The 23,712-nt window shown below is 49.9% G+C and overlaps 11 protein-coding genes across 11 annotated transcripts; 6 read left to right on the top strand and 5 right to left on the bottom strand.

Moving 5' to 3' along the window:
• Positions 1 to 346: 346 nt before the first annotated feature.
• Positions 347 to 1,055, bottom strand: BU24DRAFT_235982 (uncharacterized protein). The gene has a single exon (XM_033522232.1). It carries the CDS (start codon positions 866 to 868, stop codon positions 380 to 382), a length of 489 nt encoding a protein of 162 aa, XP_033381698.1. The 5' UTR covers positions 869 to 1,055; the 3' UTR covers positions 347 to 379.
• A 760-nt stretch (positions 1,056 to 1,815) lies between these two features.
• On the bottom strand, positions 1,816 to 3,411 carry BU24DRAFT_235958 (uncharacterized protein). Its single transcript, XM_033522231.1, has 2 exons — positions 3,143 to 3,411; positions 1,816 to 3,079 (listed from the first exon to the last, which is right to left on the bottom strand). Exons 1-2 carry the CDS (start codon positions 3,280 to 3,282, stop codon positions 1,939 to 1,941), a joined length of 1,281 nt encoding a protein of 426 aa, XP_033381697.1. The 5' UTR covers positions 3,283 to 3,411; the 3' UTR covers positions 1,816 to 1,938.
• Positions 3,412 to 6,565: 3,154 nt separating this feature from the next.
• BU24DRAFT_411111 (peptidyl-prolyl cis-trans isomerase H) lies at positions 6,566 to 7,403 on the top strand (the record flags this gene model as incomplete). Its single annotated transcript, XM_033526030.1, has 4 exons — positions 6,566 to 6,620; positions 6,813 to 6,958; positions 7,007 to 7,144; positions 7,209 to 7,403. 4 exons carry the CDS (start codon positions 6,566 to 6,568, stop codon positions 7,401 to 7,403), a joined length of 534 nt encoding a protein of 177 aa, XP_033381696.1.
• Positions 7,404 to 7,758: 355 nt separating this feature from the next.
• On the top strand, positions 7,759 to 8,797 carry BU24DRAFT_349865 (uncharacterized protein; the record flags this gene model as incomplete). Its single annotated transcript, XM_033523623.1, has 2 exons — positions 7,759 to 8,278; positions 8,364 to 8,797. 2 exons carry the CDS (start codon positions 7,759 to 7,761, stop codon positions 8,795 to 8,797), a joined length of 954 nt encoding a protein of 317 aa, XP_033381695.1.
• Positions 8,798 to 8,884: 87 nt separating this feature from the next.
• On the bottom strand, positions 8,885 to 9,496 carry BU24DRAFT_442470 (uncharacterized protein; the record flags this gene model as incomplete). Its single annotated transcript, XM_033530529.1, has 2 exons — positions 9,070 to 9,496; positions 8,885 to 9,013 (listed from the first exon to the last, which is right to left on the bottom strand). Exons 1-2 carry the CDS (start codon positions 9,409 to 9,411, stop codon positions 8,885 to 8,887), a joined length of 471 nt encoding a protein of 156 aa, XP_033381694.1. The 5' UTR covers positions 9,412 to 9,496.
• Positions 9,497 to 9,622: 126 nt separating this feature from the next.
• Positions 9,623 to 11,963, top strand: BU24DRAFT_235922 (RNA polymerase I-specific transcription initiation factor RRN3). The gene has a single exon (XM_033522230.1). The coding sequence runs from the start codon at positions 9,735 to 9,737 to the stop codon at positions 11,775 to 11,777; it is 2,043 nt and encodes a 680-aa protein (XP_033381693.1). The 5' UTR covers positions 9,623 to 9,734; the 3' UTR covers positions 11,778 to 11,963.
• An 11-nt stretch (positions 11,964 to 11,974) lies between these two features.
• Positions 11,975 to 15,778, bottom strand: BU24DRAFT_434433 (kinase-like protein; the record flags this gene model as incomplete). The annotated part of the gene is made up of 4 exons (XM_033530024.1): positions 11,975 to 12,052; positions 12,957 to 15,039; positions 15,070 to 15,208; positions 15,307 to 15,778. 4 exons carry the CDS (start codon positions 15,776 to 15,778, stop codon positions 11,975 to 11,977), a joined length of 2,772 nt encoding a protein of 923 aa, XP_033381692.1.
• A 1,150-nt stretch (positions 15,779 to 16,928) lies between these two features.
• Positions 16,929 to 17,557, top strand: BU24DRAFT_452272 (uncharacterized protein). Its single transcript, XM_033531178.1, has 2 exons — positions 16,929 to 17,100; positions 17,155 to 17,557. The coding sequence occupies exons 1-2, from the start codon at positions 16,964 to 16,966 to the stop codon at positions 17,363 to 17,365; spliced, it is 348 nt and encodes a 115-aa protein (XP_033381691.1). The 5' UTR covers positions 16,929 to 16,963; the 3' UTR covers positions 17,366 to 17,557.
• A 92-nt stretch (positions 17,558 to 17,649) lies between these two features.
• BU24DRAFT_350562 (uncharacterized protein) lies at positions 17,650 to 19,464 on the bottom strand (the record flags this gene model as incomplete). The annotated part of the gene is made up of 1 exon (XM_033523652.1): positions 17,650 to 19,464. The coding sequence occupies one exon, from the start codon at positions 19,462 to 19,464 to the stop codon at positions 17,650 to 17,652; it is 1,815 nt and encodes a 604-aa protein (XP_033381690.1).
• Positions 19,465 to 20,365: 901 nt separating this feature from the next.
• Positions 20,366 to 20,865, top strand: BU24DRAFT_424357 (uncharacterized protein; the record flags this gene model as incomplete). The annotated part of the gene is made up of 1 exon (XM_033528477.1): positions 20,366 to 20,865. A coding segment is annotated over exon 1 (167 nt), but the record flags the coding sequence as incomplete, so codon positions are not given.
• A 1,296-nt stretch (positions 20,866 to 22,161) lies between these two features.
• On the top strand, positions 22,162 to 23,684 carry BU24DRAFT_372696 (carbohydrate-binding module family 1 protein; the record flags this gene model as incomplete). The annotated part of the gene is made up of 4 exons (XM_033524512.1): positions 22,162 to 22,582; positions 22,640 to 22,647; positions 22,700 to 23,347; positions 23,506 to 23,684. The coding sequence occupies 4 exons, from the start codon at positions 22,162 to 22,164 to the stop codon at positions 23,557 to 23,559; spliced, it is 1,131 nt and encodes a 376-aa protein (XP_033381688.1). The 3' UTR covers positions 23,560 to 23,684.
• Positions 23,685 to 23,712: the final 28 nt, after the last annotated feature.

Below are 23,712 nucleotides of genomic sequence, written 5' to 3'. Positions count from 1 at the left end.
CTCACCTACTTCACCTCACCTACTTCACCTCACCTACTTCACCTCACCTACTTCACCTCACCTACTTCACCTCACCTACTTCACCTCACCTACTTTACCCTATCTTCACTTTATCTTCACTTTATCTTCACTTTATCTTCACCTCACCTCCCTTCACCTCCCTTCACTTCACTCCCTTCACCTCCCTTCACCTCCCTTCACTTCACTCCCTTCACTTCACTTCACCTCACCCACTTCACCTCTCAGGGCGAAGAATCAGACATACATATACGCCTAACCAACGTCTCTTTGATCACTTCTGTAAGGAAAATTAGTAACGTTGCTGTTAGGATGAAGGGAAGGGAAGGCAAGGTATGTACACGACCGTTCAAACCACCGTCTACACATGACTCCGGGACTCTAGGGGATTCAAGGGGTGCGGTGGGAAGGCCAGGGACATAGGAGGGTTTCCGTGCGATAGGGATGGGATGTTCTGAACAGTACCGTGAAAGACTGTCATAATAGTGAACAACGCGGTGACGTTCGTGCTCGAGCAGATGAAGTGTGAAGATGGCGGGTCAAAAGGTTTGTAGGACCGTTGTATCAACGACCAGTGTGCTAGAATGCCGAGCTGGTGGATGGAAGGTGACGAGACGTCTACCCTAGTGCGGTGCAGGAGGGTGGCATTAGATTGAAGCATAACATTGGCATCACAGCCACGTAATTTTGCAAAACTTACTAACCTCCTTCTCAAGACGTGTAGTTCTCTCTCACAGCTGCCATTGCAAGCTCTTGTTTCATTCAAGCGATCGTCGAAATGCCTGCGTACATACCCATCCCAGTCTAAAAAGAAAAAGATCTTCGTACGAAGGAACGGCATCAGTCTCATCGTCCAAACGCCTTGGAGATGTTGCCTCTCACGAGCTTTTCTTGGAAGGATTAGAAGAGTGAAGTGGACGGACGGACGGATTTTCGAGTCATGTATCTTCTTGGAGACGTGATATGTTCAGATGGAATATCTTCGCATCTTACGTCTACGTAGTGTTATCTTAAAATTGGTTAGATGTATGTGACGGGAGAGTCTATTAAACCTTATCCTTGACTGTATTTCCGGACATTGCTCCTCCGCCGTGCGATTTCTAACACAAGTTCGTGATCCAATTGTAAGAGACATCTCCTCGATGCCAAATCATCGTCAGTCTGACCATGCAGATGAAAAACGATTATATTTTACGAGAGAATGGGCACGTGACGCGAGTTCCTATACAACACACCAGGGTTTCTAGGAGGGGCCAGAGACATTGACGTAGGATGGACCGAAGGGACATGAATATTTTTTCGTCAACTATAATAATATGCATTTGGGGGGTGGGTGCAGCAGAAACTATATATGCACACATGGTGTTTGAAAAGCTATCCTATGTACAGGAGGGAGGGAGAGTAGGAGCCCCGCCCTAAAGACATACTCCATCCAAGGTCTCGCATGTCCCTCGCCAGGGACAGAGAGGAGAGCGACGACGCGACTCCATCGGAGTCGGTAGGGCAGCCGAGGGTATGATATCGAGGGCAGTCCTTACAGTGAAGCCTCAGCCCCGGGGTAGGGAGAGGAAAACACCACTGTCGGGCGTAACTCCAAGCACCGTCTCCATTTTTCCGGGCGTGCTCGTCATCGTCGAACGGGAAAGGGGGCCAGATAGTTATATACCAGACTAAACATTGACCACGAAGTATCCGAAAGTAAACGCCAAAAGGGTGTAGATCGCTGAGAAACCTTGTACCGAAAGCGCGGACTATGGATGCGCTGAACAAAGTGAAAATACAGAAAAGGAAAGTGGGAATCTAGATAGGATACGAGTCGTAAGGGGGCGTGAGGGATTTCGTGGTTGTGGAGAGGAAATTGTGTGCAGTGTAGTCAATGGGGCCTCCTGAGGTTTTGAGCGTCGTGAACATGATACAGATTTACCGGCCAGCAGTGCCAGATTCCAGCTGAGCTGGAGTAGGCTGGGTCTGGGCCTGGGCTTCGTTGTTTGTGGCATTTGCGTCACGGTTGCGGCTAAACCAGCCGAACCTGGATCGCCCACTAGGGTTTTGAACTTCCGCAGTTGGCTCGGAGGTTTGCTGTGTAGCAGCGTTGCGATCTTGCCGCCTTGGCCGACGTAAAGCACCTGCCCAACCGTGCGATGATGCCGGACGATCGTCACCATTAGCGGGCTGATGAGGGTTGCCCAGGAACACAACTCGAGGTCGAGTGAAGCGTCCTCCCGTCCAGGCCGATTGAGGAGACGTGGGAGAGCGGAAACCGGCAGGGCGTCGTCCCGCGGAGGTCTGCTCGGTAGTCTCACCTTCAGGCTTCGGCTTCGGCACATAGTAGTCGGCCTTGCAGAGAGGGCAGCAAGCACGGCGGCTGGTCAACCACGGATCCACGCAGCTGGCATGGAAAGCATGGCCGCAAGTCAGGCCTCGAACGTCGTCGTCGTCCTCAAGAGTGTCAAGGCAGATGGCGCAAGTATCACCTGGTTCATGCAGCAATTCCGGTGCGGCAGCAGTGCGGATCGGGTCATCATCATCTGAGTCGTCGGCATCCGCATCGTGAGAAGGTGTAGGTTCCTTTCCTGGCTGATAATTCTCCGTCTCTACCGTCGTCAACTCGACCTTGTTTTTGTTCTTCTCTGTCTCTTTCTCCTCCGAGGAAAGCTCCTTAGGCGGGGATGATTGCTCTTGCGAGGCTCGATGAGTGGTAGGTTGGACTTCTTTTGCAAGTGAGGCGGCGGTTTCTGGTCGCGGGCTTGACGCTCCAGCGTCTCGTACAGGCTCTGTCACAGACTCCACCTCTTTAATACTGGCAGCTCGACTGGGAGGCGCAGTAGCGATTCCTCCTGCCGCTGGCAATCCTTGGTTTTCCCTACTGGACTTCCATTGCTTGTACTTGGACAGTGGGAATCGCTCGTTGACCTCATCCATGGTCATCAACTTCTTTTCCCTCCTTCGCCGATGCGGACGGGGCATGGCGGCGAGATCGATGGGCTCGCCATCTGCGGCGGCACGAGCAGCCCTGTTACGCTGATTATATCGGAAGCAATACTTGACACCAACGATAATCCTACACGACATTATTATTAGCCCACGAGATCGGATACATGGTTCTGAGACAGTCTAAGCATACCAGAGGTTGGTGAAGACAACACCAAAACCAAGCGCGACGAAGAATAGCAGCGGCGAGCTAGTTGGACCTCCACCACCACCGCCGCCTGAGGGGGCAGCAGAGGTTGCCGGAGGAGGAGCAGCTGAAGATGTGGCAGACATTATGTCTCGAGACGATCCATGCGATTACGACAAGAACGACAGTCGATGGAGCTGCACGATCAGTAAATGTTGTCGCACGCCGTTGCTATGGGCGTGCAAAAAGTTCGACGAGACAACGGGGAAGGCCGTTGGAATAGTAGGATGAACCGAATGCGGATGGTTCTTTGTCGTCGGGCGAGACCGGTATCGCCGGGGTTCCAAAGGCTGGAACGTTGAGGTTGGTGTATACACCCTGACCGTAGATGTGGAACGACGGCGAATGGTGGGGGAGGTGTTGAGTCGGACGACGTGGAAGTGTGAAGGAGAAGAGAGAAAGTCTCTGATGGACGATGTTGTATACGGAGCGATGGGTAAACGACGATGGGCGTGGCAAAGCCTTGCAGCGATCGTTTGTCAAACGGCGAGTCAGGATTCCCCTAGCGGAAGAAGTGCGTGTTAAGAAGACGACAACGCTGCTGGCCGTCGGATGATTGCAGAGCGCTGGCTCGATCGCTGAAATGTCGAGAGCGACGAGCGACAGAGAGATCTTCTGCAGGGTGGGCTCACACGAGATGTGTGATGGTGGAGGATGGTGGAGGATGGTAGAGGTGGGAGAGTGAGAAGGAAGAGGAGGTGATGTCCTGCCGTGGGTTGAAGTGGGTTCGGGCTACGTACTGCTACTGGGGTTGGGGTTTGGGTGAGTGGGTGAGGGTGTGGGTGTGGGCGGATCAGAAAGCAGCCGCAGCACCAGCAGGAACAGTACGACTAGTATTAACAACTAACAGCAAAGGGAAGCTGAGAGAAGAATAGAGAGAGAACAGACTCAAGAGACAAGAGACAAAAAGGCGAGACCAGAACCAGAACCAGAACCAGAACCAGAACCAGAACCTGCAGAAAGACGAGACCTGAATTGCCCTGCCTTGTCCTGTTCTGTCCTGTCTTTGAGTCTTGACTTTAGTCTTGACCTGCTTTGGCCTCCTCTCCAAGTGGTTACGAGTGTTGAGCGACGGTATCTTTTGCTTGGTTGGTTTGATCCTCGCCTCACCCTCGCTAATCCTGATTCCTGACAAGAGACCAAGTTGAGTGTAGCCGTAATAGCCAAGAAAGACGGACCAGCTTTTTGCAAAGCCACGGATGATTGTCTAGGGGGGTTTCGATGACAATTAACGCCGGCCGGTTGAATATCCGGGCAATCACACTGGTCGGCACGAGGCTGTGTCGACTTTTCACTTGTGGAGAAGACTGACGACTACGACGACGATTACATACAATATGTACTGACAGACCTGGGGAGGGTGGGGAATGGAGAGAAGGCCGTGGATGAGGCCACTCGGAAACAATTGCGCGATTTAGATTCTATTGTACCAACGACAACGGCTACACGCACACATACACTGTACACACACACAGCAGTAGTAGACTGTAGACTGTAGACTGTACGAGTCTTTGCAGTGGTAATGGCAAATCATGCACCTTGCGGTACGGAGTACTCCCAACCTTATTCGTGGGTATTATTCGAAGAAGGACCGTACCTCCGTTAAAAGCCTCAACAATAGCACCGGTCAAGAGGTTCGAATTGACGATAGCGAGGAAGTTTAGAAAGATACCACTCATTGAGTCGCGAGTCGTGTCCAACCTCTTTGTGGCGCTTGCAGGAAAAATCTCGCATATGGGGTTGAGTTGGATGGTTATCAGGTAGAGCCAAATATCATCCCATAGTCCACGACAGTCCACTACAGTACGGGATTAATGGCCGACCGAGGCGGATACGATGGATTGGACTATGCCGCAGTGCGAATAGTTACAATAGGATTAGGAATAGGATGAGGATTAGAAATAATGGGGAGGATGGGGGATGGGGGATGGGGGACGGGGGTTGGGGCCATGGAGATGCATCATCGCTTGCGAAAGAGAGGAGGCGGAGACGCTGTGAATCTATGTACGAGCTACTTGCATCCTCAAACCGACCCCCGGATCCCCAAGTTCACCAAGCGTCTCGCATTCACCCACCCCCGGACAATATCACTCATGACCAGTTATAATAATAACAATACTCCGCATCTGAACACAGCTGTTACAGACTTGCAGACTTACAGTCGCACGGTGCTGATACAATACCTACCTACTGTGCTGTTGTGCGCGGTCCCGTCTGCGTGGTTATACTCCGTACACAGACGCAAAGAGCGCATTGATAGTGTTGCTTGATTGATCGTTATTGAGCTACAGGAGGCAATGCAATGAATGTCAGACACGCACGCACCAAAACACTTTAAGTTCCTTGACAGATCTACCTACACAGTGCACACACGGACAAGTAAGCCATGCATCTTGCAAGGCAAATCTTCTTGCAGTCGTGGTCCTCGTCTTTGTTCTCGTCTTTGTTGTACTGTCCTACTCCGTCCCGTACTCCATAACCAGAGCACGAGACCATTGTTTTGGGGTTTGGCTGCAGGCGTTTCCAAGTCCAGTATCGCCAGACGGCCACAACAGCTAACAAACGGTCCTCGTACATACATGCAGCATCACCGTAGGTATGATGTTTGTTGCACAATGTCAATTCTGTATTATTTTCAAGTTAGTCACGGAGTAGATGGTGCACTGCCTGGACTGCGATCTAACCCCTCCTCATCGTCCCTCATCCCTCATCCCTCATCCCTCATCCCTCATCCCAGGTCGTTAATCTCTCAACCGTCATCCGTCCCCTCTTCCCGCTAGGTTCCTTAGCGCCAAGGGTGTCGTTTGGCGCCATCGCAAGCCTGCACAGACTTCACACATCCACACAGTAGACTATGACCACTACCCAGTTACAGACAGAGAGACACACATACCGACATAGGTACAGACAGTCAATCACAGACTCACCAATCCACGTTACCTACACACACCATTGCAAGCCTCAAGCTTCACCCTAGAGTTGCCCTGCTTGAACAGCGCATACCCGTATCGGCTTGTCCTTTTCCATACTCACGCATACCCATACTCAGGACTGTTTGCACCCAAATCTAGACGTGTCAAACCCCGGATCGTTATACCCGTCCACTCAACTCTCTACTCGCTTCTACCCTACCCTCCCCTCCCCCTCCCCTACCACCTATCACCTGCTCATCTCTATACTTGAATTGCCGGGAGATCCCGCTCTATCAGATCATTTGTGAGTTCTTTTTGGCACAAATGCTTGGTCCATTGCATGACATCTTACTACTTTGTGTTATCTCCATCTCTGAAAACAACGTCTAACGTCATTTAGCCACGATAGTCCCGTAAACGGCCCTGCAGATACTCGTAGTATTGCACTGCCTCAGCCATGGCCGAACCCACGGAGCGCAACCCAATTGTCTTCTTCGACATCACTCTAGGAGGTATGTCTGCTTCAATTCGCCTCTTCCATGGACCCTGTTACGTTTGCATTGCCTCTTCCCCTCTTGTATGGACACGCGTCGTGTTCTTCTAGTCTTGGATCTATCAGACCCTTGTTCTAGCACTGCATTGACCGGATCAATGATGACAAACCCTTCTTTTTTTCTTCTAGACCTGGCTGACATCGGTGACAGGCGAGAAGCTTGGTAGGATTCAGATGGAACTGTTCAAAGACGTCGTCCCCAAGACCGCCGAAAACTTCCGTCAGTTCTGCACAGGCGAGACCAAAGATGGTCGGGGAAAGCCTCAGGGCTACAAGAACTGCAAGTTCCATCGTGTGGTAAGTACATCATCCCATCTGACCATGCAGATGTACTGACGATTTCAGATCAAAGATTTCATGCTCCAGGGAGGAGACTTCATAAACGGCAATGGGACAGGTTCTCGCACCATCTACGGGACAGAAAAGTTCGCCGACGAGAACTTCAACTTGAAGCACGACCAGCCTGGTCTTCTCTCTATGGCGGTAAGTTCCCGTCACTTCTCACCAAAGACCAAATCTTTCAATTCATCTTGCTAACTTGATCCAGAATTCTGGCCCAAACACCAATGGCTGCCAGTTCTTCATTACCACCGTGCGAACGCCTCATCTCGACGGTAAACACGTCGTCTTTGGCAGAGTCATCGAGGGCTTGGACGTCGTCAAGAAGATCGAAAACACACGGACGAACTCGCAGGACGCACCGATACAAGAGGTGTCCATTGCCCAATGCGGCGAAATGTAGTTCTTGTATACTATCATCATACCAAAAATTCATGACGATATACGGCCAAAAAAGTGACATAATTTAGAAGCTTGATTGATAGAACTTCTGCTTTGAGTAATCCAGATTGCAAGATATATACCTACTATTGAGCAATGGCATACCTGCTCCCTCAATAGAGGCCGATTATAGAAAATGCTAGCGCACGGATCCGTGCACTGGCTACATATTGCCTTCTGATTGGCTGTGGAAAACGTCAACTCTATTCTACTCGTTCTCAAAACAAGATGGTTCTACCCTCCCCCTACAGGACTATATTCCCAGCGCTGGAGAGCGAACTCGTACTAGAGACGCTAAATCTATAACACATGCAGTCATGGAGCCCCAGAAACAACCCAACCAAACATCGAAAGAATCCTCTCCCCGCCCGGAAACTAACTCGCCTTTCCCATACAACGAGGAGTTCATCATCCAAGAGTCATCGTTCTTCCAGAAACCCAATGCCCCAAAATCTCTACCATCTCCAGCTGAAGTTAGAGAAGTCGCAAGCCGATCAACGGAACCCAGTGCGCCTCTCATGACTCGACCACCGCCAGTACGATTTTCTGGTTTGGCTTTGCTGGTCAAGTATGGAACGGAGATCACGATTGCTGAAGCACAATGCCTCTTGTTTATACGAAGAAAACTTCCGGAAACAGTTCCTGTTCCCGAGGTATTTGGGTGGCGTAAAGATGGCGATCAAGTGTTCATTTATATGGAATTGGTGGATGGTGTTACCTTGGAGAATAGCTGGGAGACACTCGTTGAAGATGATAGACTGGCCATATGTCACCACTTGCGACATATGATAGATTCGTGGCGGAGCCTTGAGAATAATATTACGCCTCAATTTATCGGTACGTTATTCCCACATACGAAGTGCTGCTATTATCATGCGGCAACTGTCGCCTAAGAACTATGTCGTACTGATTCCTTGGTTAGGACATGTTGGCAAGCAACCGCTATTAGACATAGTTTTCACAGACACTTCCTCTCCGGCTGCTGGTCCATTCTCTAGTGTCTCCGAATTCCATGACTGGTTTACATCAACATTCGGCCCATATCGACACGTGCCTGTCGAGGATATACCAACACATCCGTACCGCTCTTTTCTCCCAGACGACGTTCCGATCGTGTTCACACACGCAGACCTACATCCTAGAAATATAATCGTATCCTCTGGACCCAGTCCTCGTGTTGTTGCTATCGTTGACTGGCATCAAGCTGGATGGTACCCTTCGTCCTGGGAGTATTGTAAGGCTCGGTGGACGGCGTTGAGTGGTGGAGAATGGGAGACGAAATACCTTCCCCTCTTCCTAGACAGTCACGATTGTTATAACTATTGGGACTATTTTGTTCTAGCTCGTGGGGCCTGACGAGCGACTTTGCACTACAAAATTGAGCAATGCGCGTTGATATCAATCACCAAGGACACGTGAAAGAGAAGAGTTGTCTAACGACCCTTAGTTCTTAGGTGCTTTATCAATTGCCTCCACAGCCGATTGATCCATCACGCCTTTCTCCACGAGTTTAACGACCAATTCCCGCAGCCATGTTTGGCAGTTTTGAATTGCTACTCGCTGCCTAGGCCCCTACAGCAACCAAGATCAACAAAACCAGGTAGTGTCGAGGAAGGAGTATTACTAACAGAAGAGCTAGCCGATACAAGACTCGGACCTGGTGCAGGAACGCTAAGCGCAACTTGCTCAACATAATCTCGCGCAGTGTTGTCCGACGATGGACCACTGTCTCCCTCGTCATTAGCCACATGGTGTTCGAGGACCTGGGCGAGTGGGACAATTTGATAACGACGCCTAGTAGCGGCAAGATTGTAGTTGCGCTCGAAGACGGTTTCGAATCCAAAAGCTGAGTCTCCGGTGACGTGGATGCGTTTTCCAATGTTGGGATCAGCTGCTGAAGGCAGCCATAAGGACCAATGGGCAGGAAAGAGCGGAGAATTGTAGATGAGCAGATTGATAGGGCGAGACATGATCTCGGAATGGATCTTTTTCTAGAATTCAAAAGAATGTGAAACCAATAAAAAGTCTATATATCACAGAATCTACCAATTTTCCGATATTCTCATATACAACAATAGTCCCTCGTGGATGGTTGCCCAAAAGCGTTAGGGCTGATCACGTGAACAACAGTCCGTGCGCAAAAGTTCGCCAGGCAAAAGTGAACCCCCACCGTTACTACATCTTCACTGGACCCACCGTATTTTCATCCGGCACTCAATTTTTGCTGTATAACCGATACACCTCGTAGATACGGTTCAAATGTGACTATAAATATTTCCCACAACTTTCGATCATGGTCTCGCTTGCTTCTATGGAGAGAGCAACTGGCGTCATCGCCCCTGCCGTTGGGGGCAGCCTAAAGCGCAAACAAATCGATTCCGCCGACGTCGACAGCCCTCTCCCGTCCTCGCAATACAAACGCCGTAGAGTTACGTTCGACCCCTCTGTCGATGTCCATATACTGCCCGATGCAAATGAGAAAAGCCTTGAACTCGTCGTGGAAGAGGTACGACGTGCTCTTGAGAAGCACGCCGACAAGTTGCATCCCGACAATGGACCCTACGATGAGATACGCAGTCTCCTACTCGCAAAACCTACGTCAGCCGGCGCACCTCTTACCTCCCTCCTCTACAAATACATCGTCGCCTTGAGCAATCACGTTCCCCTCCTTAACCACGAATGCTCCGGCATGGTCCACGCCATAGTCGACTCCTACTGGGTAGCTCGCAACGAACAATATGTCAGATCGTACCGACACTTGCTCAGCTCATTGCTATCTGTTCACCCTGGATACACATCCTCGGTGCTTACAATGCTCGTGAGCATGCTTGCTACCTCTCCATCCCCGGCGATCCGACAACAAGACGACCCAGCTGTGCCGCGGCCATGGCTCGAATCCCGCATCCACGACTGCCTGAGATATCTCCTTCGACAGAACCCGATGATGAGCACAATGCTCGGACCTATCCTCACCTCCGTTTTCCCTTCCTCGAGCGACACGACGAAAGCACATACACAGTACATTGGCAATATCCTCAAAGTTGCGGGGTACTGCCCCGAACTCAAGGGCTCAATCACGTCGTTGATCATGGATAAGCTCGTTAAGATCGATGCTCAGATTCAAGTTGATCTGGAAGAGTTCGAGGACGACATTGAGGATCTGCTTGAGGACGACGCGGCTGACGACGATGACGAAGACAGCGATGAGGATTCGGACTCTAGCACTGAAACCTTGGATCCCGAGGAACGTCGCGCCAAGGAGGTGAAGGAGTCTATTCTCAAGTTGGATGCCGTTATGGATCTTCTGTTCTCGCACTATGACAGCGTCTTTGCTAAGGGCGATTTGTTCGATATGGACGAGACATTCGAGAGTCTCCTGTCCCAGTTTGCAAGCATCATCCTCCCTACACACCGATCCCGACACGCTCAATTCCTTCTCTTCCACTTCAGCCAGTTGTCCAATGATTTCATGGAGCGGTATGCCGGTTGCTGCTCGCATCTTGCTTTCGAAAAAGGTCAACCGCGAATCTTTCAGGTTGCGTCCTCGGCATATTTGGCCTCGTACATTGCTCGCGGTGCTCACGTTTCTGGAGCTGTCGTCCGCGATGTCTTCGATCTGCTCTGCCATCGCCTTGAGAGCCTTCGAGCTGAGCAAGAGTCGCTCTGCAAGATCCCCGACCTCAGTCGCTTCGGTACCTATTATGCTATCGCTCAGGCCCTCATCTACACATTCTGCTTTCGCTGGCGTGACCTCATTGTCACGAAAGACGGCAATCCACCCACGGACGAAGAAGTCATGTACCATGAAGGAGACTTCCGCTGGCACAACGATATTCAGGACATCCTTCGCCGAAACATCTTCTCCAAGCTGAACCCTCTCAAGATCTGCGCTCCCGATATTGTCTCGCAGTTCGCACGCATGGCACATCATCTCCGCTTCCTCTACGTTTTCCCTCTTCTAGAGACGAACAAGCGTATCAGATTGGCCAGGAATATGGGCGGAAGCTACATGGAGGGCGTAGCCGCCAGAGAAACTGCATTATCCATGAAGATGGGTGAGCAGAGCTTCCTGCTTGATGCATACTTCCCCTTCGATCCGTATCTCCTACCACGTAGTAGAAGGTGGATAGAGCAGGACTACGTTGAGTGGAAGCCCGTCCCAGGCATGGAGCCCGTCCAAGAGCTAGACGACGAGGAAGACAATGAGGATGATGAAGACGACGACAATGCCAGCGACAGCGAGTCCAGCTCTGACGACACTGCCGACGACGACGAAGAAGAACAAGAAGAGCAGCCGGAGGTCGCTGAGAGCACTGCTTCCGATCCGAGCATCTAATGCCTCTCTCACCTAACCTCAACCTCCTCCTCCCACTTAGCACAATTCCTTACTCTACCTTACCTCCACCTCTCCTTTCTCTGTTCACGACACCCCACACCTCTTCCCTTATTTCCAGGCGCAACTTGACATGTACATGGCGGCCACAGCGAATTCAAATCATGCATATACTTCCCGGGACGATTATTTCCACACTGTCAAATCAAAAGGCGTTTCTCGATTTCCTTTCTTGTCTCGGCATTTTCTCGATCTTCATGAAGGTACCCCAAAAGTGGCTGGCGTCCTCGATTTTTCTCTCTTTTCATTTCCCCATGATGACGGACACTCATACATATGTTTTTGTTTCCCATTTTTGTTTTTTGTGTATTGCAATCATAACATGTATGTATGGTATGTACATGGGACCGGCGGGCGGCGGGTGGACACGATACAAATCGTATATGGATAGGTAACTTGTATTTGGTAGTTGATTGTGGTATGCTGGCGAGCGAGCGAGCGAGCAGCAATCAATGAAAAACAGTTCATAAAACAATTCATAAAACAATCATGCGCATTCTGATATCACGCAATTCGTGATTGTAGGGAGATGTGAGATGTGATGTTTGATGTCACGCGAACGTTATGATATATGAGGAAGAAGATGCAAATAAAGAGGTTTCGATTCTTATGTCTATGTGTACATATATCTGTCTGTCTGTCCGTCTCAATTCCTATCGTAGTAAATATACGATTCCGATTCCTATTCGCCTGCGCCACAAATGTCTATGTCAACGCCGGCACACCCTCGCACAGGGGGATTGAAAATCTAGGGCGTCGAGCGTTTGATGTAAAGAGCCTCATTAGCCCATCCTGATTCGAATGAATACCCATTACTATGCATCTCTTGTGGATCGGCGGTTTTGTGAGTATCGTTCGTTATAGTGGACCTTGCTTGGGTCATGATGAAGGGGGTAGATGGGTTGTGTACATGCGGTGTACGGAGCCCATCTCGATGATTTTGCGTGCCACCCTCTCTCTCCCATCTTTCTCCCTGAGGAAAGAATAAGGATAGAGTGAGATGGCGCAATTGGGGTAATGGGATAGATACTATGGGGGAACATCCTTACGAGTTACTCTTCACTTCCCAAGCCTGATCGTGCTCGTGTCGATGCTTTCGTCGCTCTCGGAGTCGGCCTGCACCGTCTCCTTGAGGTGCATCGATTTCAAGAGGTCGATGCTCGAGCGGAGCCCGTCTCTCATCTCCACCGTGCTCTTCCACATCGCGTTCATCATTAGGTTCGGATCCATGTCGAAGCCCAGCAGCGCCTCGGGTTCAGGGCCTCGGGGGATAGGGAAGGCGAGGAGAGGCCTGCCGTTCGGACCGACGGAGACGCGGCTTTGGCGGCCGGGGATGTCTTCGTATTCTGAGCCGTAGTTGTCGTCGGTGTCGGATCGGAGGTCCTCGTCCTGGCTGGGCTTGCGGCGGGACTGGAACCCGGAGGTCTTGCGGGCGTGGCTTTGGAGGACCCGGCGCTCGTACGCGTCCCACATCTCGTCGTAGTCTTCCTCTGTGGATGTCGAGGTTGCGATGGAGGCTGGTGGTGACTCCTCCATGCCGTATGCTACCTGGTGATTCCAGGCGTCCCAGGCTGGCTGGTAGCTTCGCTGCCTTCCGTGCCCGACGTTTGACGGCTGCTTGGCTTGCATTTGGGATACTGACGAGACGCCTCTGGCGTGCATGCTCGGGTGATGGGGATCTTGGTTAATGGGATGGCCGAGTTCGTCATATGATTGTGGAGTCAAGAGACCTGGGATGGCTTGGTTGGGCTCCGATTGTGACTTCATGTGATATGAAGCCCGGTTGTTCGTTGTTGAGAGATGCACTTGGTCTTCAAGGTCAAAGGGATTTCCGTTCAGAGTTTCGGTTCCTGTTGTGAATGTAGAAGTACTTGCGGAGCCAGACGTGGATGGGCGATAATCATCATCGACCATGGCCATATCGAGGTCTATCATTGACGTCCGCAAGGGAGATCCAGGTGCCGAATTAACTCGTGGGTAGTCGTCGAAACCTGGTTCAAGAGTCGGCGATGATGGAAGAAGACCTTGGCTAGACTGCACGCTATTATTACTAGAGTCTCGAGGCGGGAAGACGAAATCCTGTGTATATCGGTTCTCGGCTGGTGGAGCTGTGGTCGAAAGTGATTCTGATGTATCCCGACGTCGCGACAATCTGAACGGCTTAGGCATTGGCTCTTGGTTGGCTTCGGCCATCGACGCGTTGAAGGTCCACTCCATGGTGCGTCGGTTGGGTTGCTCAGTAAAGCCTGGCATCTTCCAATCCATTGTCCGACGATTGAGTTGCTCCGCGAATCGGTTTGAGTCTCGAGTGCTGCGACGCATAGTTTGATCCATGTCGAACGTATCTTGCTCTTCCTCTTCGTATCTGAAACTGTCCTGCGTCAACCTGTTACGGTTGGCCCTCACGGTGGGTACTTCGCCGAGGTCAATTCCAGGTGCATCTTCAACTGTAGGAAGCGCAATATCCAAGTCAATGACAGTTTCCCGATTGGGTGCACCCGTGTCAAAGTCTCGAAGGACTAGATCGGATGGTGGGCGACCTATGCTTAGCTCCGGTTCCACGGCACTGTACCGATACGGGGTGGTATTTTGGTCAAATAGGCGATTGAGGCGCTTTCCTCCTCGGTCTGCAGCCTCTCTGCGATATTGTGCTTGAAGCTGCGCAAACCGGGAATCATCCACAGGAGGTTGGGCGAAACTTGTGAAGGGTGGATCTTGAGATCCGGAGAGGAATGGATCAGGCAGGGAGCCACTAGCATGCTGCTTCTCGAATTCTTCGCTAGTACTGAAGTTCCAGTCTTCTTCATCGTCCGTCTCCGGAGCCAATGGATCAGGAGCCTGCGCGCCAAATGGATTGAAAAGGGAGGCACGTGAGCCACCACCTTGCTCCCACCTGTAATAGTTCTCTACCAACTGGACCAATGTATACGTAGGGTACTGCTTCTCGGTGTCAAATAGGTATGGCTGCTCCAGTATTTGGCTCGCGGTTGGCCGATCCTGGGCATTGGGTTGGAGCACATATGAGATCAAATCTTTCAGCCCGTCAGAGAAACCCGGTCCTTCGAGTTTTGGTACTCCGGCATCCAGAAGTTCAAAGGGCTTCGTTGTGTGGAATGGGGGAAACCCGGTGGCCATTTCGAAAAGCGTGCATCCGTACGCCCATATGTCTACTTCCGATCCATACAAGATCTGCTGTGGCCTCGCTCTACTCCGCGGATCTGCCTCCTTCACCCACTCTTGGTGTAGTTCAGGTGCCATCCAGAACGGTGTGCCAACGATGGTTGACCGTTTAGTGATTTCAGGCTCAAGAGCTCCGGAAACACCAAAGTCACACAATTGCACTCGACCTTGTTCATTGACCAAGATATTGTTGCCTAAGGTTATCAGATATCATAGGTAGATGGGGATGAGGTAAGAGAGGCAAGGGGAACCTCAGTTTTGGGGACGCTTCCAGTAATACGGAGATGCTTACATTTGAGATCTCGATGTATGACACCAGCTTCGTGGATATATTTGAGACCTTGCGCAAGTTCGCGTGCAATCGGGATTATGTATTTCTCTTCAAGCCCCGTGCTTGAAAGAAATACATATGGCTTCATCAGTGTGTTGACACTGCCACCACTGGCGTATTCGCTTATAATCCATAACTCGTTATGAACTGTGCGGGCCTCTTCTATAATATTTACATAGTCTCGCGCCCTACTGTCTTTGACCTGCTGGAGGATTTTGATTTCTTGCAGGGTATCCTGGAGATTCTTGGTGGTCATTTCTTCGTAATCCACTCTATCGATATCGATGATCTTGATGGCAACCAAGCCTTTCGTCGCACGATTCAACCCTTTGAACACTCGGCCGTATGCGCCTTTCCCAATGAGTTCGTGGAAATCGTAAGGAGGTGGTTCATCCCCATTGCGCCTTGCTCTATCTAGCACAATCGCTTGCATTTCTTTGGCCTGCTGCACTGCACGAAGTTTGGTGCCCGCATTGGGCGGCTGCAAATGTGATGCCTCCATTGTTTCTGCTTGGTGTAGACGGAGCCTTCGGTTTCTGGGTGTAGATCTTTTAACTCCCTCTGGAAGTAAAGATAGAGCACAAAGTGGCGCCGGGCCTGGATATAAGTGCGCGGGTGAATGGAAACTAGGATAGGCAGGTTGGTGTGTTGAATTTGATGCAGCGACACGCGGATCTTCAGATTGTGGCAGGGGACTTCTTAAATCAGTTGTGTCTGTACTGGCCTTCGAAAACTGTATATACCCTTGTCGTGATCGGCGTTCCGATGTAAGATCTGTCGGATGATCTAATGTAGATACGGGAAGAGGTAGATGTGTGTGTTTCGGCGAATTCGCTAGGAGGAATGGTTCAATTCGAGGATATTCAGTTGTATTCGGACTTGGGATTGTGGTTTTGATAGCGGTGTGATGTTCTATGCGAATCAGCTTTCGATCGATTACAGCCCCGCATTGTCTTTGCTTTTCGCTGAGTCGTCCTGTAGAGCCCAGTCCCATCGCCTTCAAAAAGAGAGAAAATGTCTCTCCCGGTCCCATGGTTGACTGAGGCGTTGCCAAAGTCGAGGTTGCGATTGGGGGAAGGTGGTGAAATTCGAGACTTTCTCAAGGCAAACATGATTGTAACTCACCTGTCCGCTTGCAAACGTCTGTTTGAATGTCCCACTGCTCCTGTTCCTGGGTAGGTGGGCGGGCGGTGAGTGCAGTACACCTTCACCAATTCCTCCTGGGCCTCTGGGCCTGTAGACCTTCGCCCTTTGAGGAATCTTTCAACAAGTAAACATTAGAGGGTGCAGTCTCACAAGGCGCCGGACCGAGTGAGAGTATAGGCGGTATTACGACGAAAATATACAGAGAAAGTCGAAGAGTTGTAGTAAGTGCTACACGTAGCTTCGCGACGTTGTAATATGTTCCGAGTCTAGGGTCGGGGCCAAGCTTTCCGCGATCAGGCTAATGCGGGTCTTGTTTAGACTGGGGCAAGTGCGGGACCATTAGCCACTTGATGTCATCAGCCTTCAGATGTCTAGATTCTTGGATAAGACCCGCAGGCTTCGTTAATCATATGAATACTACAGTGTTCAACGCCCACCTTTTACCCGTACTTCCACCCAATACATATTCACAATGCCGCCAAAACAGCAACAAAGCTGGCTTACACGATCCACCAATGCGGCGGCGGCCGGTGTTGGCAACTTTGCGGGAGCCATCGTCACAGCAGCAGGCAACGGGGTTGCTGGAGCAGGAAAGGGAGCCGGTGCGAGGTATGCAATACATGCAATATACACGATTGATTGACACATGCTAATATGTAGCAGTGTGACTAACAGCACACGAAACTGGGGAGACACAGTGCGCGAATACGGAAATTCAATCAAGGATGCAACAGGCGCATCCGGACCTCGAGCAAGCACCAACAAGAATCCGCTGGGCCTGTCGAGTACAGCTGGAGGTGCTAAAGCGACCATGGGTTCAAGGGGTGGTGTAAATCCGAGGAAGGGAACTGCAAACAATCCCTTGGGGCTGTAATACTTCAGTGTGAAATGATGAAATGGGTGTCATCGACTCCTTTGATTACAAACATGATTGGAGTTTATGGAGTGTGGAATATCTACTATCTACAATAAATACAGGAGTTTGGATGGGGTATCTCAGATGCAGAAAAACGCCTGATATCTATAAATAATTACAATCTAGCATGCCTCGTTTTCAAACCGTATGCCTTGATACACCCTCTCAGTGCCGCGCATGGAAAGTACGTTGATGCTCTGAGGGATAACGGAAATGAAGGCGAAAGATCGAAACGTGAATGCTCAGAGGACTTCAAAAGCATCCATGTCACCAATCTTTAACGTCGGCAAACCAACATCCTTCTTAGCCTGATCGATCATGGCTTCAATAGTTTCAGGGGAATGCTGTCTTTTGGAAATGACTCGCACAAATTCGGACAGCAGGTTTAGATTCAACTCTGCTTGCTCATCCTTGCTCAAAGTTACAGCGATGCCATCGGTGATGTTCAACCGCTTTGAGCGGGCGTCCTTCAGAATTGCGAAGATGCGTCCCAGTTGCTGCATCTTGTTTGGAAAAGTTTTGCTGAGTGAAAATTGTGCCCGAACAGATTTCGTCTCCAAATGCAAATCCGTCCAAGCGGCGTGGGTTTGCAGCACAGTGGCCAACTCTTTGGTAGGCATAATGTCGAAACGTCTACGCAAAGCATACAGAGCAACAATAGAGCCAGCGAGATCATCTGTGTAACTGAAACAGTGCATGACGAGAGTGCTGATTGCCTCTAGATTTTCTGCTGCAAGTCCTTCACGGAATCGCTGTGCATCCCATCGACTGCGAACCATGTCAGTCCAACGGATGGTTTCAGCAAGAAGATACCGAGGGCTCGGCAGTTCGATATTCTCTTTCCTATTCTTGTCGCCAAGGGCGATTCGAAGCGTCCGCCACAGTAGCCTGAACGTCATACCATTGGGGAAGACACCGCCATTGTTGTTGGGCACGTGAGTCATAGTCTTGTACGTCTCCCACACTTTGTTGTAGTTTCCCCTTGCGCTATAATATCTGATCATTGAATTCAGTACATCCACATTCGGCGGAATACCTAACTCTCTGAGACGTCGGCTTAAGTATTCCACGTGCTCCCACTGTGAGAGATTGGAATGGCGAAGCATAAGCAGCCCAAAGGTGACTACGTTGGCTCTTGGTGTGATCCTTTCCAGGGATTTGTTATTGCGGCCTTCTTGATCTGCTTTGCCATAAGAAACTATCGCATCAGCAGTGTTGATATGGGGGGCTTCGGGCGGACTGGTCTTGTCGCATTGATCAACCATTTCCCAACCAATATTTTCCGCTTTCAGGTCATGTTGCCTCTTTTCCGATCGCAAGAGAGTGCGAAGGAATAGGTTGAAATGTATTGTTCTTGGCGTGGTACCCCGTTGAAACATGATTTCGAGGATCTGCGCAGCAGCTTCGGGTGCTCTTGCTCTGACAGCTGCTTTCAACCAATCCCCGAACAGATGGGGATGGTAAGGTCGTGGCAGATTGGAAATTACGGAAAGAGCAATGCTGGTCATTGACTCGATATTTGTACCTAGTCGGTACAGTAAATTAAGCTTTCGAAGCACTCGGTTGATCATTCTCTCCGAAAGCTTTCCAGTCAAGTGTCCATCCTTAAGCATGCTATTGAACACTATGATAGCATGCCGAAGATCTTGGGCCTCGATGAATCCAATGAAATATCCGTCCATCTCCTTTCTTGATAGTTTGATCGGGAAGTTTAGCCTTTTTTCGTACAAACCCCAGGCCATGGAGCGGTGATCACGGCCTTTCGAGCGCGCGTGCGCACGAAAAACTGGTAATATAATAGAAGGATCCCAGGACGGATGGAGTTCGTACAATTCATCGAGCAGTTGACGTGATCGCCTTACATTGTCAGCATATGCATACATTCTCGCTCCGCTCTGCAGATGCTCTGGTTTATAGTCATGTCTTTTCGAGGGATCCGATTCTAGCCTATCGTCTTCCCATTCGCGGAGAGCGCAATATTCTTGCTTGTTAAAAAAGAGGCCTTCAATCCACCGTACACGCTGTTGTACTGTCATCGCTTTGCCGACAGCATCCATATCACGATAAAGTTCGCACAGACGTTCCCGCCACATGTAGTACTCTGCGTATTTGTTTATTCGAGCGCGACGGGGTGACCATCGTATCGTGCTAGGAGGGGTTATCCGCGGTCCGTCCATTCGAGAGGCCCAAATTACATCCCAAGCACGATTAGGTAGTATGGAGATTATGTTTGGATCTGCCAGCTTCGCCTTTTTGTAAGCTCTCCACAGGAAGGCCCGCACTTCAGGTTTCGATGGAAGGCGGCCGGCAAGGACAAGGCCTTTATTTAGTCTTTGAATCGCGAACTTCAACGACTCTCTTCTCTTCGGATTGAGTCCATGATCCGTAATTGTTTCTTCATCTAGGGTGACTATCGGATTTTGTGTTTCAGCGAGCTCCTTTCGCTGCATCTTCGCTCGTTCATCTTGATTCAATCCCCGGGCAGGAGGCGCCGCACGATTTCGAGCCAACGGTCTGATTGCGCGTGATATTCTCCGTTTGTGGGTTGCGGGGTTCCATGTTTCGACGTAGTCAGGAATGACCAAGGGCTGGGTATTTATCGCACGGATTTGCTGAAGACTCCATCTGTGCTTGGTGCATCTTGAGGCGATGACGGTACGCTTTAGCATGAGAGTCGATCGTTGAAGCAGTACGGGCGGCAGAATTGCGCGAGTTTGAAGGCAAGACGGCCCATTGAATCAGATAGATAGACTAGTGATGACGAGAAAATATCGAGCAGAGGTGCGATTTGTCTAAGCAAAACCTCGAAGTAGCTCTCACAATCCCAGAAATTTGATCGGTGGTCGGAGAATCCAGCGGGACCGAACGCTAGTGAGGATCTTTGATGATGTCAGCAGCATCGATTCTCCCCAGATCGACGGCGCGCCAAACCATTTCGATCGCAGTGAATGTGGCATTTGTTATTTGGTCGCTCAGATACATAGTCCTCCGTGCAATGAAGAGACGAGCAATGAAATCCGAATTTCAAGCGACTCATGGGTCTAATGTAGACCAAATATGCGATATCTAATTGCTCTACATATGCCACAAGAGGGATGGGCAAATATCCTCCATCAAAGCACGTAGCCAACTTCCTGCTATCCTCAAGTAGCTGTAAGGTCAGATGGGCGATTCACTTTTATGCAAGCACAAGCAAGAATACCCCTATAGTCGATCTGACTCAGTCTACAATTTACCACTATAGTTGTATGAACAGTCCTAGATGACTCTCTAGGGACACGGAACAACTGCTCTTTAAGTCCACCGGAGCGCTTTCCGGATTTGGCATCCTTTTTCGGTCGAGTTGCGCTCAGATGTCTAAAAGTTGTCAGGAAGTCTAGGCTGTCTGTCCTCCAATGGCGTGTATATTACTCGGTATGGTCTATATCCATCAAAACAACCGACGGACTTCTTCGTGGACCGGTCCGAACATGACTTCATATTAGTATTCAAGTTCATGACGGGTTCTGATCCAGCTGCAATCATCTCGAAATCTCGCATGTATTACCCTCATGCCGCCGTCCCTATCTTTGGGCCTGTCTAACAAGATGCGATGGATCGAAACCGGGGAGAGACAAAGTCGATGAAGCCTGGATCTATCATCATTGAACAGATTAAAAACGTGGAGTGCTGCAAATGACGGAATGATAAGACATGAGAACGTACATGGACAGCATGGGGACATTGAGCCTCAGCCTGCCCGCGAAAGACCTCCGAAGATGAAAGAAGCATCTGGCCTCGAGCCTTGGTAGTGCATACAGCCGACGTGGATCTTTGATATGCTTAGCCCTTGTAGACATGGTACTATCAGGCCGGCCAATTGGCCAGAAAACCCAGCTGCCGGCGATACAAAATGTCCGAGGCCAAGGGCCTCCAAATTTGATCAAAGTTTCTCAATTATATTTCCTTGATTTCTCACTCTCCTCGATGGCTAAGTTGTTCGTCGAGCGTTTCATATTGGTGGATTATTTAGCCGCCATCCAGAACGCTCTTTACACTTTCCACCACCAGTCGATCTCCCGCTAAAGTCCCCTGAGATCAGAAGATCAAGCTATGAGCATTGTTGCATTCAAGCTTTTCCCCGCAATACTTCCATCTGCCGAACATGCACTTGGACCTGCTTGTCTGTGGTTTTTGCTTGTCGCCAGGAACGATAGCCACATCTAGTAATCACACCTTCACACTGGACTATGTCGCACTATTCAGTGCAATGCTTCCACGGGACGTCAAATATGAAACAACTATATCGCCTCCTGCTCGCCAACCGTAAAGGGTCTAGCCGCAGCAGTGTTATAGATGCATGGCTTAACATAGATTGACTGCGGCAATGAGCATCACAAAGAGGCCCGGGTGTCACCAGTAGCAATTCATTACATTTACTACTCGCCGTCTTGGTTGGCTCGGTTGCTAACAAGCAATTTTCATGGGACTTTGGGCGACGACAAGTACGTCTAAGATTTCAAGCATTCGAGACGGTTAATCTCCCCGCATTGCACGTTCGTCGTCCACTATACGTATTCCAAAATGGTTAACCCGGTCCTATTTCACGTTGATGTGCGGTTTTTGAAAGATCTTTTTTGGCGAAATGGACGTTGCCGCCTGGTCCTGCATTCCGTATCCTTTAACTTCCGTTCGTTGCTGCTAGGGGCGATATTTTGATCTTTCCATTTGTTTCCGCTACAATTGACACGGGAATGAGACTCTTTCTAGCAGAGATGTTGTTGCGGACGCTATGTTTGTGCTTCTTTGCCGGCGTCTGCTTGGGGCAAGTTGAGTTTCAGCGTGGACAGAAATGGCAAATTGTACTCACAGGCACACCGGACGTTTCCAAAATGCCACTTCCACCTACTGATGCGCCGGTCTGGGATGTTGATTTGTTCGATACGGAAGCTTCAAGTATCAAGACATTGAAGGCGGCGGGTAAGATAGTGATCTGCTATTTCAGCGCAGGCACCTGGGAAGATTGGAGAGACGATGCAAAGGAATTTCCAAATGCAGACATTGGAAAAGTGCTTCCAGAGTGGCCTAACGAGAAGTGGATACGTACTGGGAGTCAAAAGGTCAGAGATATCATGTCGAAGCGGATAAAAATCGCAGCGGACAAAGGGTGTGATGCGATAGATCCAGACAACACTGGTAAACGAAATTCCCCGAACGAACAACTGGGTATCAATAGCTAACGTATTTGTGTAGATGGTTATGTACGTTCCGAACATGATACTATGATTTAGAGTATCCTCTAACATTGTGCAGCAAAACGACAACGGCCTCAATCTGAGAAATACAGATCTGATCGACTATATGCGATGGCTCCAGAAAACTGCTGCAGGTTACAATATGAAAATTGGTCTCAAGAACAGCCTCGACATATTGCCCACCATTGGGCCCATTATGGACTTTGCTGTGAACGAGCAGTGCGCGCAACTCAGTGAATGCACTGCCTACAATGATTTTCTTGCCTCAGGAAAGCCTGTCTTTCACATCGAGTACCCGACTCCTTTAAATCCTTCACAGGCCAACTCGACATACTGCAACGGTCCTGGAACAGACGGGATGAGTACAATTTTGAAGGACATGCAATTGACTGGAATTGCGGTCTACTGTGACGGAAGTCAGGTCAATACTCCAACAAAGGGAGGAACGAGTCCACCTAGGCCATCGAATCCTCCCCGACCTACCTCCAGACCTCCAATTCCCCCAAGACCTAGCTCTACTAGCAGAGCTACACCAACAACAACGCCTCGGCCGCCATCAACGACACTTCGTCCACCACCATCGACAACGATTCGAAGCACTACAAGACCTTCAAGTACGCCACCAGGAAACCCTGGTGGTGGTTGTAAACAAAAACATTGGGATCAATGCGGTGGAAACGATTGGAAAGGCTGTACAACTTGCGAGGTAAGCGAGCCGATTCCTACTTTTCTCGTATCCATACCACACTCATATGGAGTATATGGAGTTTCTCTTGTCCAACTTCCTCCGTGGCCTCTACCATCAAATTGCAATATCATCAATAATAAAGAACAAACCATGACTAACTCTTTCACTTCTTCCAGTCACCTTACACTTGCAAAGCGGTTTCTGCTCCTTGGTATTACCAATGCTTATGAGCTCCTTTCCTTTCACATTTTCCCTATAGGACGTCATTCTGCAAAGGAATCAGATTCCCGTTCATACTGTAATTACTGTTTTCGATGGGGCTTCATGGAACATTGGGTGGTGAAAAATACCCGGTCGATCTGAATATTTGCCTCGAGATATCC

This window comes from Aaosphaeria arxii (genome assembly GCF_010015735.1).
Source record: "Aaosphaeria arxii CBS 175.79 unplaced genomic scaffold BU24scaffold_6, whole genome shotgun sequence".
In the NCBI taxonomy this organism is placed as follows: Eukaryota; Fungi; Ascomycota; class Dothideomycetes; order Pleosporales; genus Aaosphaeria; species Aaosphaeria arxii.
Note: the sequence above shows the minus strand (reverse complement) of the source record. Positions and strands in the feature narration are given on the sequence as shown.